At 37.4% G+C, this 16,771-nt stretch overlaps 1 protein-coding gene across 6 annotated transcripts in view; it reads left to right on the top strand.

Annotated features, from left to right (window-relative positions):
* Nucleotides 1-16,771, top strand: part of PDE4D (phosphodiesterase 4D) — a 749,511-nt gene that overhangs the window by 505,304 nt on the left and 227,436 nt on the right. Inside the window, exon 1 of one of the 6 annotated variants that reach the window (XM_048851541.2) lies at nt 8,183-8,455. The exons of the other annotated variants lie outside the window; for them this stretch is intronic. Within the exon in view, the coding sequence (XP_048707498.1) occupies nt 8,391-8,455 (65 nt within the window). The 5' untranslated portion in view covers nt 8,183-8,390. Of the gene's footprint in view, nt 1-8,182; nt 8,456-16,771 lie in introns of those variants that run through there. 6 annotated transcript variants of the gene reach the window in all.

Here is a 16,771-nt window from a genome sequence, read left to right as displayed (position 1 = left end):
AAACAAATAAAGTTTAGTTTCAGTTGTTTTTAGCAAAAAACATTGTTAATGCCTACTTTAGTGTCTAAGGGTCACATGTTCGTCCCAGGTAGGGCTTAACATATGTTTAGCTATTTCAGACCTCTGTATACTGAATTGCTGGAAGCATTCCATGCAGTTATGGTCTATGGGTATGTCTACACTGCAGTTAAACACCTGTGGCTGGCCTGTGTGAGCTAACTTTGGCTCACAGGGCGTGGGCTATGCAGCTGCTTAATCGCAGTGTAACCATTCAGGCTTGGGCTGAAGCCTGGGCTCTGGGACCCCATGATGGGAGAGCCCAGGCTCCAGCTTGAGTGTGAACATCTACACCGCAATTAAACAGCTCACTAGTGTAAGCCCATGAGCTCAAGTCAGCTGACACTGATCAGATACGAGTGTATAATTGCAGTGTAAACATACCCAAATGGGCCTGACCTTGCAATCCTTATTCAGATAAAACTCCAGTTGAACTCAGTGGGTGATTTGCCCAAGATAGGACTGTAGGATCAGCCCCTATATAATTAAGGATGGGAACCAATGCTTACTATCTTTTTATAGTGACAAATTTATAATTAAAAAGTTAGGAAATTATTCACCCACTTTTCATATGCCATATACATTAAGGTATATGTTTGAGGCTAATCTCTAACATATTTTGTGTGTGTGCACGTAGACACAGACGCACAGGGTTTTTTCCCCAAGTATATGCTGAACCATATGGTTAGATAAACCAAAACCTAGAATAGTGGAGTTATGTGCCTAGTTTTCCATAACATCATGATTGTTAAATTGCACCTTCTGGTTATCAGGAAAAGCCAATTGTGGGCTGACATACTGAAGATAACAATGTAACTTGTTTTACTGAAAATGTAACCTTTGCTGGGAAAGAACATTCTGTTAAAATGTATAAAGGTTTATAACTCTTTAGTAGTAATAATAATAAGAATTAATAACAAACCCATTTTTTTCATCACCTATAGTTGTGTGCATGCCATGGACAGTTCTACACTTAACTGAATATGTCTGCATTCACATACTTGATCTGTCTATGCATGTCACATATCTGCACACTTAATTTAGGAGCACCCTCATACGTCTGCATAGTTAAGCATGCCAACCTTGAAAATCTGTTGGTATATTCTCTGGGCCAAATACTCTCCTTAGTTCTGCTGGTGCAACCTCCATTATGAGCCTCAGGGTCTAATTTAGGAAGGATATGTTTCTGTGATGTTTTCAGACCTGTCAACAACACAGCATTAATTCCTCAGTGCACAGGAAGCTGGCTTTCTGATCTCCATCTCATTGATGAGACTGTGAAAGCATGCAGTATCAGAATTTGACCTGTAGTATGCATAATACCAATTACACACACCTCCAGCGTACTGCTATGTGAAGGGTTGCAATGAAACAACACATTTGACCACATTATGAATTATTCTGACAAATTATTTTTTTAATTCCCCCATAGCAAAATTTATGTCCCGTTTAATGAAAAGTGTGTCTTCAGTCATAATAATAAAATTAGTATGTGCCAAAATATCACTTAACTCATAATTCACACTCTGAATGTTTTACACTAGTTCTAATTATAAACAAAGTACAACAAATTCATGAGCAATTAACATATTTCAAGACTAGAACTACCTTTAAAAGTAAAACTTGAAAGGAACACCTGCTATTGCCGAACCATCTTCCCCACTTCACTCCCACTTCTGCCTGTTTATTGGTGAATCCCTATGTAAGATTTTTGCTACTTTGGCTGTTTTTGAAGTTCCTTGTCTTTTCTGGGACCTAGAGGTGCCAGATACCTGTGTACAATATCACCTATCAATCCCTTAACATATGCTACTGGTAAATCATATGTATTTCTGTACATAGTCATAATGCTTTTTAGTGAAAGATGCTGAATACCCTTTTTCACATTTACCTAGTCATCCTCTGACAAAGCAGTAGATGAAGTTCACTAGAAAATCCAAAGATTAACTCCTTTTCCTGTGTTTTGAGCTAGGAAAGTTTTATTATAGCATTTCTGAACTTACAGGCTCCAGATACCCACTTGGGTTATATATGTTTGGTTTAAAACTAAGAATTAGTAATGTGGGAATTAGATTGAATGTACAGTAAATCTAACCATCTAAGGTGTTTGTTTTTTTTTCCACACAGAAGTGCCGTAGGGACTTCTGTGCTCTACTACGCTTTAGCAATTGGCAGCAAAATACCCTCACACTGCACAGTAGTGGGACAGTGATGCAATTTTTCTCTACCTGAAGAAAAAGAAAATCACTTTTTGACTGGAGCTATTATATCAGAGCTGGAAAAGGAGATTTTTGCCCAGTAAATAACTAAAAAAATAATTCAGAAACTGTAACTTCTCATAATTCTTAAGTATGTGTCACAAGGGAAGCTAATCCAAAAGCCAAAGCAGAAATACACTTCATTCCATCAATAAGCTTTTCTTTGTTTATTTACATCTATTTTTGAGTCATAAGCTACATGGACTGTAAATAAGTGCCTTTCAAGCTGCAGATAAATATTTTTTAATTTTTATTTTTTATTTAATTTTATTTTCCCAAAGTTTTAACTTATCCATAGAGACATATTCAAATATGACAAAGAAAATACAATAGGAGTTATCTATTCATAAATAAATATTCCTGAGCATTCTAAGATAAATAATAAACTAGGTGACTTTAATGTGAATGGTGAATGTAAAGACTAAGCCCGCAGCCTTCACTCATGCCCAAATCGTGTGGCCTGTAAAAGTCCTCAAAAGTAGCAGATTCATTGTGTTTACACCACACAGAGGACTCCCAACCACAGAAACACTTTGCAATGGGGACGCAGCTTCTCCAGGTAATGAAGAACACTGTCCACATCTATTGAAGGGACACCATCATAGGACCTAATCACATCAGCCACACTATCAGAGGCTCGTTCACCTGCACGTCTACCAATGTGATATATGCCATCATGTGCCAGCAATGCCCCTCTGCCATGTACATTGGCCAAACTGGACAGTTTCTATGCAAAAGAATAAATGGACACAAATCAGACATCAAGAATTATAACATTCAAAAACCAGTCGGAGAACACTTCAATCTCTCTGGTCACTCAATTACAGACCTAAAAGTCGCAATTCTTCAACAAAAAAACTTCAAAAACAGACTCCAACAAAAGACTGCTGAATTGGAATTAATTTGCAAACTGGACACCATTAAATTAGGCTTGAATAAAGACTGGGAGTGGATGGGTCATTACACAAAGTAAAACTATTTCCCCATGCTAATTTGTTCCATACTGTTACTCACACCTTCTTGTCAACTGTTTGAAATGGGCCATCCTGAATATCACTACAAAAGTTTTTTTTCTCCTAATGATAATCGCCTACCTTAATTGATTAGTCTCGTTATGCCAACTATATATGGCAACCCATTTTTTCATGTTCTCTGTGTATATATATATCTTCTTACTGTATTTTCCACTGCATGCATCTGATGAAGTGGGTTTTAGCCCATGAAAGCTTATGCCCAAATACATTTGTTCATCTCTAAGGTGCCACAAGTACTCCTCATTCTTTGTACTGATCTTTGATGATTCAGTCACTACTACTGCATAGGATGGAGTTAGGAGCAGAGAAGGAATGAAACCATATGGAGCCGCTGTCCAGGAGGAGTATAGTCCTTACTCCCTGACTTCCACCAAGTACAAAGTCCATTTATTTTGATAGTATACAGAAGTCAAAATTTGCCTCTCTGACCTTATTCAGGCCAAATTTCCACTTAGTTCAGTCAGTGTTATCTGAGCACAGATTTAAAAGTTTGATTCAACTAAATCCCTGATTCTGCAACTGGATCTACCCTGAGGGACTCAGACATCCATGCAAACAAAGCTCCATTCATTGTAATGGGACTCTGTGGGGACACGGGGATCTGCGTGTGTGGGTCCAGTTTCATGAATAGCATCTAAGAGACCTAGCAGAAGGGGGAAATAGCACAAGTATCTTTGGAGAATGATCAATAATATTTTCTTAAAGGTGTAGTGAAATACTTTTCAAAATAAATAAATAAGTAAAACAATTTAAGAATCCCTCTCAAGTATCAGAATAGGCATATAGGCCTAGCATTTACAAATACATTTCAAACAAATTATTGAAGAGTCCATTCATCCTTTACTTGCCTGCCAAGACCTGATTTACCTGCCAAGATTCTATATTTCTCCTAATAGAGTTGACAACATCCCTAAGACTCCTAAAGTAAAACAAATTTATGGCAGATTCCTGCATTTTTTTCCCCAGTAAATATTGGTGACATCAGCCACTGCACGAATAACACACAACATAGAACTCAAGTCTTGTCAGTTAAAATGGCTTTCAGTTCATCTTTTAAAAGGAAGATTGAGCATTTACTTCAGCAAATACTATGTAGTAATCATGTGCTTACTGCTTATATAATGCTTTTCATCCATACATCTCAAATTGATTTACAAATTAGGAAACTAAGGTTCAGAGTAGTGAATTGCCCAAGGTCACAATGCAAACCAGTGGCAGAGTATGGAACAGAACTGGTTTCCAGTCCTCATCCCCTTGGCCACACTGTTCATTCTTTACATTATTTTTTTCAGTTTAGTCAAAATTTTCATCTGATTACATACTACTTTAAAGATGTATTATTGAAAGGAAAGCACCCTGGGTTGCTTCTTGCACATGTTTTTTTTTTTTATTATTGTTTGAAATCACATCCATATCTTTTAGTACTGATGGAGTTTGAATATACAGTCAAAACATGCTATTGTTGCTTTTCTTGTTACTACATGGAAAAACACACAAACTGAATTTTACCAGTTGAAAATACTGCATGCATAAATCACCTACCACATATGGCTGTTACGTTTGTTCTAAGCAGTTGATTGGCTGTCTGCATAAAAGGTACACACAAGTTAAACATGAATCTGTAAAGCATATTACAGCCACTTACAAAAAAAATATAAAATTATAAACATATTTGCATTCACTATTCTCTTCTTAAACTACTTAAAATACACCTAAAGACAAGTGCTGGCACATTAGGCTTAATATCGCAACAGGCTGCCATTTTAAATAACAAAATACATCATTGGGGGAAAAAACTGTTTTGCAATGAGTTAATACACATTTCTTTCTTTCATAGGCCATGATCCTGCTTTGGGATCTGCTAATGCAATCTTTTATATCCATGAAAAGTTCCATTTGTTTCACCTGGTGGTGATTGAGTGATTACTTGGTGGTATATTAAAATATGTTTGTTTTATGTTGCTGCAATTGTTGTACTGTCTGTAGGCTGTCATGTTTGTCACCACAGTGCAGTGTAAGGGCCTGCCCCTGCCCTTATTCAAATCAGTGATAAAAGCTCCCATTGACATTAATGTGAACAAGGTCACATTAATATGAAAACTTATATGAAACTGGGGTCTCTTCCAAGCTATGCCTAACTGTTTAATATGTTTGCTCAAAAACCTAGAATACTTTGTCTTTGTGGTGCATTTTTGAAAATACTGTCTGTACAATAACTAGAGTATAAAAAGCAAATTTCTCTGTCCACTCACTGAACTGAGAAGATCCAGGTATTGCTTTGCAATCACTGCTCGTCTCTTGCATCCAGAAAAGACCACCAGGCTTGCAAAGTTCCCAACCCCTAGGTAAGAAATTGTGTTCTTTCATAGTTTAGCTTTGCTCTCTGCATTTCACCTCCCCCCGCCTCCACACGTTTTCTTTAACTTGTCCTTGGGCAACCTCTGAATATAATACAGATAACAGCATTCCCTGGAGGGCTTCACACTCTTCCCCCCCCCCCTTTTGTTACTGGAGTCCCAGATCTCTTCTGGACCAGAATGGTGCCTGAGGCATGGTCTTGATCATTTGACTCGCTGGGATGCAGTTGCACTACAGTGTTCTGCCTCTGGGTGCCTAATAAATACCCCGTTGAACTGGAGGTACCTCATATAGACAGAGGCAGCATTTTCATTGATGTGTCTTTGAGATCTAACCATCCTGAGATCTCTGTTGTCTGACACTGTGATATTTTTAGTGCTTGAATGTCATTCAGGTATAGTACTTTGAGGCCATTTTGTCCAAAGCCCTACTAATGCATGATTTGATAATCTTTGTGAGTTTCTGACTCATTGTTATTTAAGTGGGGTGTGGGAGGGTGTTGGCACTTAAGTTTAATAATAAGGTACGTAACCAGGTTAAGTAAAATATAAAAAATTAAAAATGTCTAGATATTCCATAACAGTCCAGCATTCCCATTTCACACCCATTCTGTCTTTATTTGAATCCATCCCGCTTTCATTCAAGATGGAGCAAGGTTCAGCAAGTCCTGGCACATCTAGATATACTATCAAAGAAGTGTGGTGTGTTTACTGGCAGATCCAGCTATTATTAAAGGTCTGTGGATGCTGGACCCTTCTCATTTTAAGCTACAGTTATCAGCAAAATCTTTTCTGGTCCTCCACTCTTTGGAACTATCTTACATGATTCCACAGGCTCTTTTAGCTCCTATATCTGCCAGTAAGTGTGATTTGAAAGATGCAGCCCTGAAAGCATGAAGAACAGAATGCTTGGCATGAACTCTCATTAAAATTCTTTCTGCTGTCAGGGAACAATTTATATGCAGATAACTAGTGGAAGCCTGCTGGCCCTTCAGGATCTTTTCTGACAATGCTCTGTACTCTACAATGCACATTATGGATCTGTGAATATGCAAAGATTCATTAGTATCAACAGAACATTGCATACGATCATTGAGCGATAGTTCAATATTTCACTTGATGAATTTTATTACATATTTTGAATAAACTAAGTAGCACATTGTTTCCACCATCCATGTGGCTTATAGAAGTAGATGGGTCATTCCTGAATATATTCAAATTTCACAAAAGTTTACTAATAAAATATTTGTTTATTCTCAGTTATTCACACAGCTGTTCCATCATCAAAATAGTATGCTCTCTGTCCTTGAAAACATTGTGTAAAGGAATTGTTACAATGCATGTAACCACTTGTCGAGTAATAACTTGGCTCTTTCAATTTAAAAAGAAATTCCACTGCAGATTGGTTTACAGTACACTTGCAAAACTTCATTTAAATCACACAAACACAGTTCTGTTCTTTTTTAACTAAAGGTATATGTTTTAAAACAGTAAGCAGACAAAATGTACTTTTTTTTTGCTTCCACTAACTGTGAAACTGACAAACCAACTTAAATTAAGATTTCCAAAAGGGAATTTGCTCTTGGGCTGGAAGCTTTTATGCTAAGCTTTTGGCTAGAAGTTAAAAATAAAAAGCTTAGCTGTTTGTAATGGAGATGCTGTTAGTCTCTGCTGTAGCAGGGGACAAGCAGCTCTCTGCATTTTAGTAAAAAGGACTTCATAATATGGCACTTGATATATGGCATTTTTGTACTTCAGTGATTTATAGCAGTGTGTGTTGCATGTGTGTGAGACAGAAACTTTAACAATCAATGAGGAATTTTATTTTTCTTTAATTTCCCTGCATTGTTTTCACAGAGAGGTCACTTGTCCCTCAAAGAATATGTTCTGCTTTGTGAGGTTAATAATGCTTCTCATTCACAAATCTAGGAGAGGCAGAGGACATAGGGGAAGGGGAGGGGAAGAATTATATTCACTGATAATGACAGGTTTCAGAGTAGCAGCCGTGTTAGTCTGTATTCACAAAAAGAAAAGGAGTACTTGTGGCACCTTACCAGAGACTAACAAATTTATTTGAGCATAAGCTGTAGCTCACGAAAGCTTATGCTCAAATAAATTTGTTAGTCTCTAAGGTGCCACAAGTACTCCTTTTCTGTTCATTGATAAGACATCTGGTGAACCTGAGGTGAAAAAGCTTTGTTCCCTTTCCCTTACTCCATTGGGATGAACTCATCTAGCACTTCTGAAAAGGGAACTTCCCTGGAAATACCTTACATTCATTATTTTCCTTTTACAATTGCTATTTTTTGAATGTGATTGACCTTTAAACCTGTTGTTATAGGACTGTGAAAAAGAGCTCAAGAGTCTCTTTCAGCTGCCTTGGTTCCCATGTGACCGAGATGGAGAATAGATTCAAAATACTGTTCCTCCCCAGGCAATAGGAGACAGAAGAGACAAGCACTGTCACTTCTGAAGAGGCTAGTCCTGGAGTAAATTCAGTGTGAAAAAGGAAAGAGTTCCTGTGAATTGCAACTCCTCCTTTGGAGCTTGGATTATTACGGGAGGAGGATTTCAGAGGGTTTTTTTTTTTTACACAAATCTCACTTTGAAATGGAATACGTGGAGTGAGCTTTATAAGGGCAACTGAAGTTTCACTGCTAAAAATACTTGGGGAATTTTTCAAAATGAGTATTGTTATGAAGCCAAGATCCCGATCTACCAGCTCCTTAAGGACTGCAGATACAATTTGGTAATGTGTTTTGGGGTTTTCTTTTCCTGATGCTGTCATCCTCCCACCCCCCATTCTCTCACACAAACACACTGAAAAAGTGGCTGTATTTAATGGTGTTTGACAGATCTTGCATGGTTACTAGAAATGCTCAGCTGTTAAGTTTAATTGAATAGTTAATAGCAAAAAAAAAAAAAATTAGTGTGCTCCTCCTTGTACAACAGTGTGTTCCTAATATTGAATAAGGAATGCAGATTATCAATTGGTCACATTTACTAATCAGTTTAATTCACTTGAGACACTTTTTAATATGTGACACTTGATCTGAATTATAACTTTAGTTGCTGAAATCAAACTTGCAGATTTGTAGTCTCATAGGTAAAATGAAAATTGTAGTTTTCACTGGCTATTTTTGGATACGTATACACAGTTAATGGTTTCTGTTGCACTAAGACTTATTGCTCATGGATGACTGTCCACAGAAAAGACAGACAGCAGCTACAGTGACATAAAGTGAGATTCTGCGCTGCATTATGGATTATGCATTTTTCCTCCACTCAGAAAAGTGAAAGTTGACTAAATTAGCAGTCAATACAGTGTGTTTTGTTTTCTTGTTAAATTTATCGTCTGGTGATTGTCAAGGTTGTATTATCTGTTGTTTAATTATTCTCATTACTAAACTGAGTGAACTTTGTGGAGCTTGATTAACACAGGAAGGGCAAATTTTCTCGTAGCTATACAAATAAACAAATTTAGCTTGTTAGTGAATTTCCTACCTTTTTCTAAGTCTCCTACCTATATCATACCTTATTATGGATATAAAAAACCTACAGTATTTTAGGGTAATGGTTCAGAACCCTGCACTGACACTGTAGTAAACTATGGTGTTTTGGACCATTAAAGTAAAATTCTATACTATTTTTTTAAAGGATTTTTTCTATTTCTGAAAAATCACAATTGTTGCTTAGAATTAAGCAGTATATTTCCTAGGTGCTTTCACTCAGATGTGTAATACTAATTAGATACATCTTTAGTTGTCAAACCTGTCAAGTTAACATAGTTGATCTTGAGCTTATAAAAGTTTTGTTTTTGCCATAACTCCACAAGCTTTTTGATTGAATCACTCCAATCCATACAGTACAGGTGAGAGTGATAATAAGTGGTAACTAATTGTTTCTAGCTATCTTGTATTAAAACAAGATAAAATGGAATAGTGTTAACAATTTCAAACTATTGACCACACTATGCAATCCTCAGAGCTTTCTCAAACAAAACCCTCACTGATGTCAGGGATAATTTTGCCTGAATAAGGACTGCAAGATGTATCCCCAGGTATTGATTTTTTTATTTTTGTTTTAAATGTAATAAAAATAAGAATTGCAGTGATCTATAGATAGATAGATCTATACTTTGTACAATATTGTGTAAAATGGTGAAGCAATAATGTCCTAGAGGCCTCAACTGATCTAAAATAATACATAATCAATCTCAGTATATAGCCTCTAAATCAGTGAGACAGTATATGAATGTCTTAGCTTGTACATAAGAAAACAATATGCAACTACACTAAATATCTTACTTAGAAGTGGAGAGGTTATTCAGAGATACCATTTTTACTGCTCTTCTTTCTCACAAAAATATCTTTCATGCTGATGTGTGCATACCCTACAAGGTCTCTGACATGACAACTTGATGTTCTGTCTCTCTAATCTATCTTTTTGTCTCATTGTGTGGCCCCCTGTCACTGTAGCACATCTGAATGAATATACTGATCTGGTGGGACGGAATATATTTCCTGCTAATTGTGAATATTGAATTGATGTGCACTGAGATCCATCATTTCCTGGCAATTTGGAATCATCCCTCGTGCAGAGGCAGCGGTTAGCAGGGGAATCCTTGGGAGCATGGATTTGTGGGGCTTGCCCTGGTCTCTAGTGGCTTGAAAGTTGAACCAAACCCTTGTCACTTCTGTGAGGGGACAAACCCTATCTCTTATGAAAGAATTGACAGGAAAATTGCACAAGTAAAAACTCCTGGAATGCTCTAGCCCCAACACAGAACTAACTTCCGTAGGGGAGCTTTGGGATCAGTGAATAAAATTGTCAAAAGAGCCTAGATGATTTATAATCCTAAATCATTTAGGCACTTTAGACTCATAAGTCACTTAGGCACCTTTGAAATTTTTATCCAGTGTCGTCATTTCAAACCAGGATGGTGATGAAAGTTGAATCTAGACAAATTCAGTCTGCAGATAAGGTGTAAATTTTTAACGCTGAGAGTAATTAGCTATTGGAACAATTTACCAAGGGTCATGGTAGATTCTCCATCACTGACAATTTTTAAATCAAGATTGGATGTTTTTCTAAAAGATATGATCTAGGAATTACTTTGAAGAAGTTAATATGGCCTTTTATATACAGGAGGTCAGATTAGATGATCACAATGGTCCCTTCTAACCTAGGAATCTAAAGGAGCTCTTTAATGACCTGAAAATCAAAAAGGAATCCTACACAAAATGGAAACATGGATGAATTGCTAAAGAGGAGTACAGAAAAATATAGGGACAAAATCAGAAATGCTAAGGCAAAAAATGAGTTACACCTAGAAAGGGACATGAAAGGCAATCGGAAGAGGTTCTTTCCATATGTTAACAGCAAGAGAAAGATGAAGGAAAGTGTAGGTCCTCTTCTTAGTGCGGAATGAGAGCAACTATCTAATGACATCAAGAAGGCTTCAGTCTTCACTAAAAAGGTTAATGGTGACCAGATACTCAACACAATTAATATTAACAATAAAGGGGAAGGAACGCAAGCAGAAACAAAAGGAACAGGTTAAAGAAGGTAAATTTGATGTATTCAAGTCAGCAGAGGCTGCTGAAATTCATGCTAAGGTGCTTAAAGAACCATCTGAACCAATCTCGGAACCACTAGCAATTATCTTTGAGAACTCATGGAGGACAGATGAGATTTCAGAAGACTAGATAAGGGCAAAACATCTTTCAAAAAAGAACATCTATCTTTCAAAAAAAAGGGAACAAAAAGGACTCAGCGAATTATAAACCATTCAGCCTAACTGTAATACCTGGAAAGATAGTAGAAGAAATGATTAAACAATCAATTTGTAACCCCCTGGAGGATAACGGTATTATAAGACATAGCCAGCATGGATTTGACAAGAACAAATCATGCCAAGCCCACCTACTTTCCTTCTTTGACAGGGTTATTGGCCTAGTGGATATGGGGGAAGCAGTAGATATGGTATATCTTGATTTTAATAAGGCTTTTGGCACAGTTCCACGTGACGTTCTCATAAGCAAAGCAGGGAAATTCCGACTAGATGAAATTACTATAAGGTGGATGCACAACTGATTGAAAGACTCAAGGAGTATAGCTTATCAGTGGTTTGCTATCAATCTGCTATCCAATAGTGTTCTACAGGGGTCAGTTCTGGGTCTGGTACTGCTTAATATTTTCACTAATGACATGGATAATGGAATGGAAAGTATGATTATAAAATGTTTGGATTGCACCAAGATGGGAGGGGTTGTAAGCACTTTGGGGGATAGGATTAGAATTCAAAATGCCCTTGGGTAAATTGGAGAGTCGGTGTGAAATCAACAAGGTGAAATGTAATGAAGACAAATGCAAAAAAACCTACTCTTTGGAAGGAAAAATCAAATGCACAACTACAAAATGGGAAATAACTGGCTATGTTGTAGTATTGCTGAAAAGGATCTGGGGGTTATAGTGGAACACTTATGAACATGAGTGAACAACATGATGCAGTTCCAAAAAAAAAATGGCTAATATCATTCGGAGGTGTACTACAGGAGGTAATTGTCCCTCTGTACTTGTCAGAACCTGAGCTGGAATACTGTGTCCAATCAGAGCTCCACACTTTAGGAGAGATATGTACACATTAGAGAGAGTCCAGAGGAGAGCAACAAAAATGATAAAAAGTTTAGAAAACCTGGCCGGTGAGAAGATATTTAAAAACAAAACAAAACTGGTCATGTTTAGTTTTGGGGAAAGAAGACTGAGGGGGGACCAGATAACGATCTTCAAATATGTTGAGGGCTCCTACAAAGATGACAGTGATCAATTGTTCTCCATGTCCTCTGAAGGGAAGGCAAGAAGTGATGGGCTTTATCTGCAGCAACGGAGATTGAAGTCAGACATTAGGAAAAACTTTCTAACTGTAAGAGTACTAAAGCTCTGGAACAGGCTTCCAAGGGAAGTTGTAGAATCCCCATCATTGGAGGTTTTTAAGAAAAGGTTGGACAAACAACTGTCGGGGATGGTCTAGGTTTACTTGATCCTGCCTCTGCTCAGGGGGCTGGACTTAATGACTTCTTGAGGTTTTTTCCAGCCCTACATTTGTATGATTCTATTATTCTGTAATGGAAACAGATCATTGTTTTTCATGAGAAAAAATGAGAAGTAGTTGTTTGTTTTGCAGTAAAAAAAAAATAATTTGACATCACTTAAGGCTGCCTCTCATTCCTAACTTCACAAAGGATACTGATGTTTCAGCAGAAGAGCCTGTAGCTGCTGCATGATATCAGCTTTTGAAAGAAATAACATTGGCATGACATTTGTATTCACCAGGAGAAATACCGGTATAAAAGAGCAATTCACTGTGAGGTAAATTCTTGGTTAAATCAGAAATAGATGCACTTTAAGTGAGCTATGTAATCATGATGACTTAGTTATTTATTATTGGTAAGCAGAGATCGTTATTTGGGGACCAGAGTTTCCATTCTGCTGAAAATTGTGCATTTCCAGATTAGTTTCATTTGGAAATGGGTAATCTGGGAGCCAGCTCACCAAAGAGCAGAGCCAGGGAGCCATGTAGCCCAGAAGCTGGCTAGCCCAAAAGCCCCACCACCTATTAGTTGAACAGTCAAGTAGCTTGAGAGCCCAGGGAGCCAGGCCACTGAACAGCCAACTGACCAGCTCCTGGAAACAAGTCAGGAGCTAACCAGCCTGTCTGTTTGCATGGTCTCTATTGGATGTTTTGACAAAAGCTACATGTTCCCATAGAACATTTCAATTTATTCAAATCAGCATTTCCGATGGAAAACTGTTCTCTCAGAAAATGCTTGTTTCATTTTCATTAAATGCAATTATAGTTTACCTTATTAACTGAGTTTTTGTGTGATTTTGCTGCAATTCACCCCTCAGATGCTATCACAAGATGGTCTCTTTATTTGAAAAGTGAGCAACTGATGTGAAAAGAGGAAGGATAATGGTACCTTTTGAAATAGAGGGGTTAGCGAGAAAGTTAAAATAGCCTCTCTAGTCAGGTAAAGGAAGCCATTATGCCATCTGGTGGTTAGATTATTGCAGAGTCAGCATGCATGTTTGGTTTGGAAGGAGGAAAGTGAAAATTACCCCCTCTTTAGGGACTTATAAACAGAAGTCTTCTGAAAGGACAAAAGAGTTTATTCTCCTGTCACACTGGAATAAATCGGGATTAATTCCATGGATGTCAATGAGGTTGATTCTCCTCTCATGCTGGTGTGAATCAGGAGTAACTTCACTGAAATCCAGGGTATTGGACCAGTGTAAAACTAATGTAAATGAGGAAAAAATCAGGTCTTATGTATACCTCTGACTGCTGAGGTCAATCACAAGCATGCAGGTAGATTCTGTACTCTCAGGTTACAGACTGTCCTCTTAGAAGCTAGAAATTCTGTACTGAGATAATCCATATATGATGGTACACACAAAGCAGCAACTGATTATTTTGAGAATAAAGATGATTTAACAGTTTTGCTGTAACATTAGTATGATTTCTTGCTGTTGAAAAAGCTATTGGCATATTTAACAGTGAATTGAGGTTTACTTAATTCCTGAGAAGATGCCATCAATGTTTTTATTTTGTACCATTTCCTGAAGGAGTTATGTTTTGTATCTAATAACATAGAAATTTGGTATTTTTCTCACACATTATGGAAGTCTAACAAAGTGAGAAAATCAACTATCCCATGCTATCCTATATATACCTTGCAAACTTACATCGAAAGTTTGTTCTTCCCACTTCATTTCTGCTGTGTTGGAACTTATACCAATTTGAGTCAGCTTAGTTACGTAAAATACCCTGTCAAGGTTCCTCCCCCACTCTGAACTCTAGGGTACAGATGTGGGGACCTGCATGAAAAACCTCCTAAGCTTATCTTTACCAGCTTAGGTCAAAACTTCCCCAAGGTACAAAATATTCCACCCGTTGTCCTTGGACTGGCTGCTACCACCACCAAACTAATACTGGTTACTGGGGAAGTGCTGTTTGGACGCGTCCTTCCCCCCCAAAATACTTCCCAAAACCTTGCACCCCACTTCCTGGATAAGGTTTGGTAAAAAGCCTCACCAATTTGCCTAGGTGACTACAGACCCAGACCCTTGGATCTTAAGAACAATGAACAATCCTCCCAACACTTGCACCCCCCCTTTCCTGGGAAATGTTGGATAAAAAGCCTCACCAATTTGCATAGGTGACCACAGACCCAAACCCTTGGATCTGAGAACAATGAAAAAGCATTCAGTTTCTTACAAGAAGACTTTTAATAAAAATAGAAGTAAATAGAAATGAAGAAATCCCCCCTGTAAAATCAGGATGGTAGATATCTTACAGGGTAATTAGATTCAAAAACATAGAGAACCCCTCTAGGCAAAACCTTAAGTTACAAAAAAGATACACAGACAGAAATAGTTATTCTATTCAGCACAATTCTTTTCTCAGCCATTTAAAGAAATCATAATCTAACACATACCTAGCTAGATTACTTACTAAAAGTTCTAAGACTCCATTCCTGGTCTATCCCTGGCAGAAACCAGCATATAGACAGACACACAGACCCTTTGTTTCTCTCCCTCCTCCCAGCTTTTGAAAGTATCTTGTCTCCTCATTGGTCATTTTGGGTCAGGTGCCAGCGAGGTTACCTTTAGCTTCTTAACCCTTTACAGGTGAGAGGAGCTTTCCCCTGGCCAGGAGGGATTTCAAAGGGGTTTACCCTTCCCTTTATATTTATGACATACCCTTTTTGTGTTTTTTAATTAAATGTATTTTATGCTCCTAAAAGGTGCCAAATTGACAACAGTAGAGACAGAAATCCTCTTATCCTCAGAAAAATAATATATTGTATATTTCATGTCTGTGGGCCTGAGTCTTCAGACTTTTTTGCTTGAATAGTTGAAGTTGGTAAGAATACTCACATGAATAAAGACTGCAGGAGCAGGCCATGAATTATTACTTGCTGACAGTGTTGAGAGTACTCAAGACAACACTAACAGACTAGCACTATTTCAACTGGAAAGATTAAGAGTGCAGATGAACTGTTGATAAGTCTGTGAAGTTTGATTGCTTGAGTTACTTCAACTGTAGCTAAACTAGCACGCAACAAAAAACTGTTATTAAAATCAAACTGTAAAGCTTTGTGTTGTAATGTAGCTTCTACTCAGAACTTACCAATTATTTAGAAAGGCACATTTAGTGTCAGAATTTATTGTAAAGACGTGGTGGGGTGGTGGTTGTTGGGTTTTCTTAGATCCTATTTCTTTCTGAGGAGATATGGAGAGACAACAGTCTCACCATAGTTATAAAATTGCACTGATTTCTGTTGTGAGGCCCATTTTTACACTTTGGTCTCCCTTTTCTCCACCCTATATTCTAAATACCTCAAAGGCCCACTGGGCTTGAAAGTTTGTATGTACTGTTTTTGGCCAGGGAAGACTTTTAAAAAAAATTGAACATGAATCAATTAACATTGAGATGGAAATGAATAAATACCGGTAGTTTAAAATACATGATTTTTTTTCTAACTTCTAGTCAAATCCTATTTAAAAACCAATTGGTCTAAAATCTTCAAATTTGTTTTATTTAGAGAAGGTTAAGGGGTAACTTGATTATAGTCTATAAATATCTACTTGGGGAACAAATATTTAATAATGAGCTCTTCAATCTAGCAAAGAAAAGTTTAACATGATCCAATGGCTGGAAGTTGCTGAAGCTAGACAAATTCAGACTGGAAATAAGACCTATGTTTTTAATGGTGAGAGTAGGCAACCATTGGAACAATTTACCAAGAGTTGTGATTAATTCTCTGTCATGGATAATTTTTAAATCAAGATGGGATGTTTTTCTAAAATATCTGCTCTAGGAATTATTTTGGGGAAGTTCTATGGCCTGTGTTATACAGGAGGTCAGACTAGATGATTACAATGGTCCCTTCTGGCCTTGTACTCTAGGAATACTTGATGAGATCTAGCAAATAGGGCTAGATGTTAAATGTTAGTTTTCAAGCTAATCACTAGTCATTTGATCAGAATTTGGAACTTC

This window comes from Caretta caretta, chromosome 5, assembly GCF_965140235.1.
Source record: "Caretta caretta isolate rCarCar2 chromosome 5, rCarCar1.hap1, whole genome shotgun sequence".
Classification (NCBI taxonomy): domain Eukaryota; kingdom Metazoa; phylum Chordata; order Testudines; family Cheloniidae; genus Caretta; species Caretta caretta.
The sequence above is the reverse complement of the archived record's forward strand: the minus strand, read 5'-3'. Positions and strand labels throughout refer to the sequence as shown.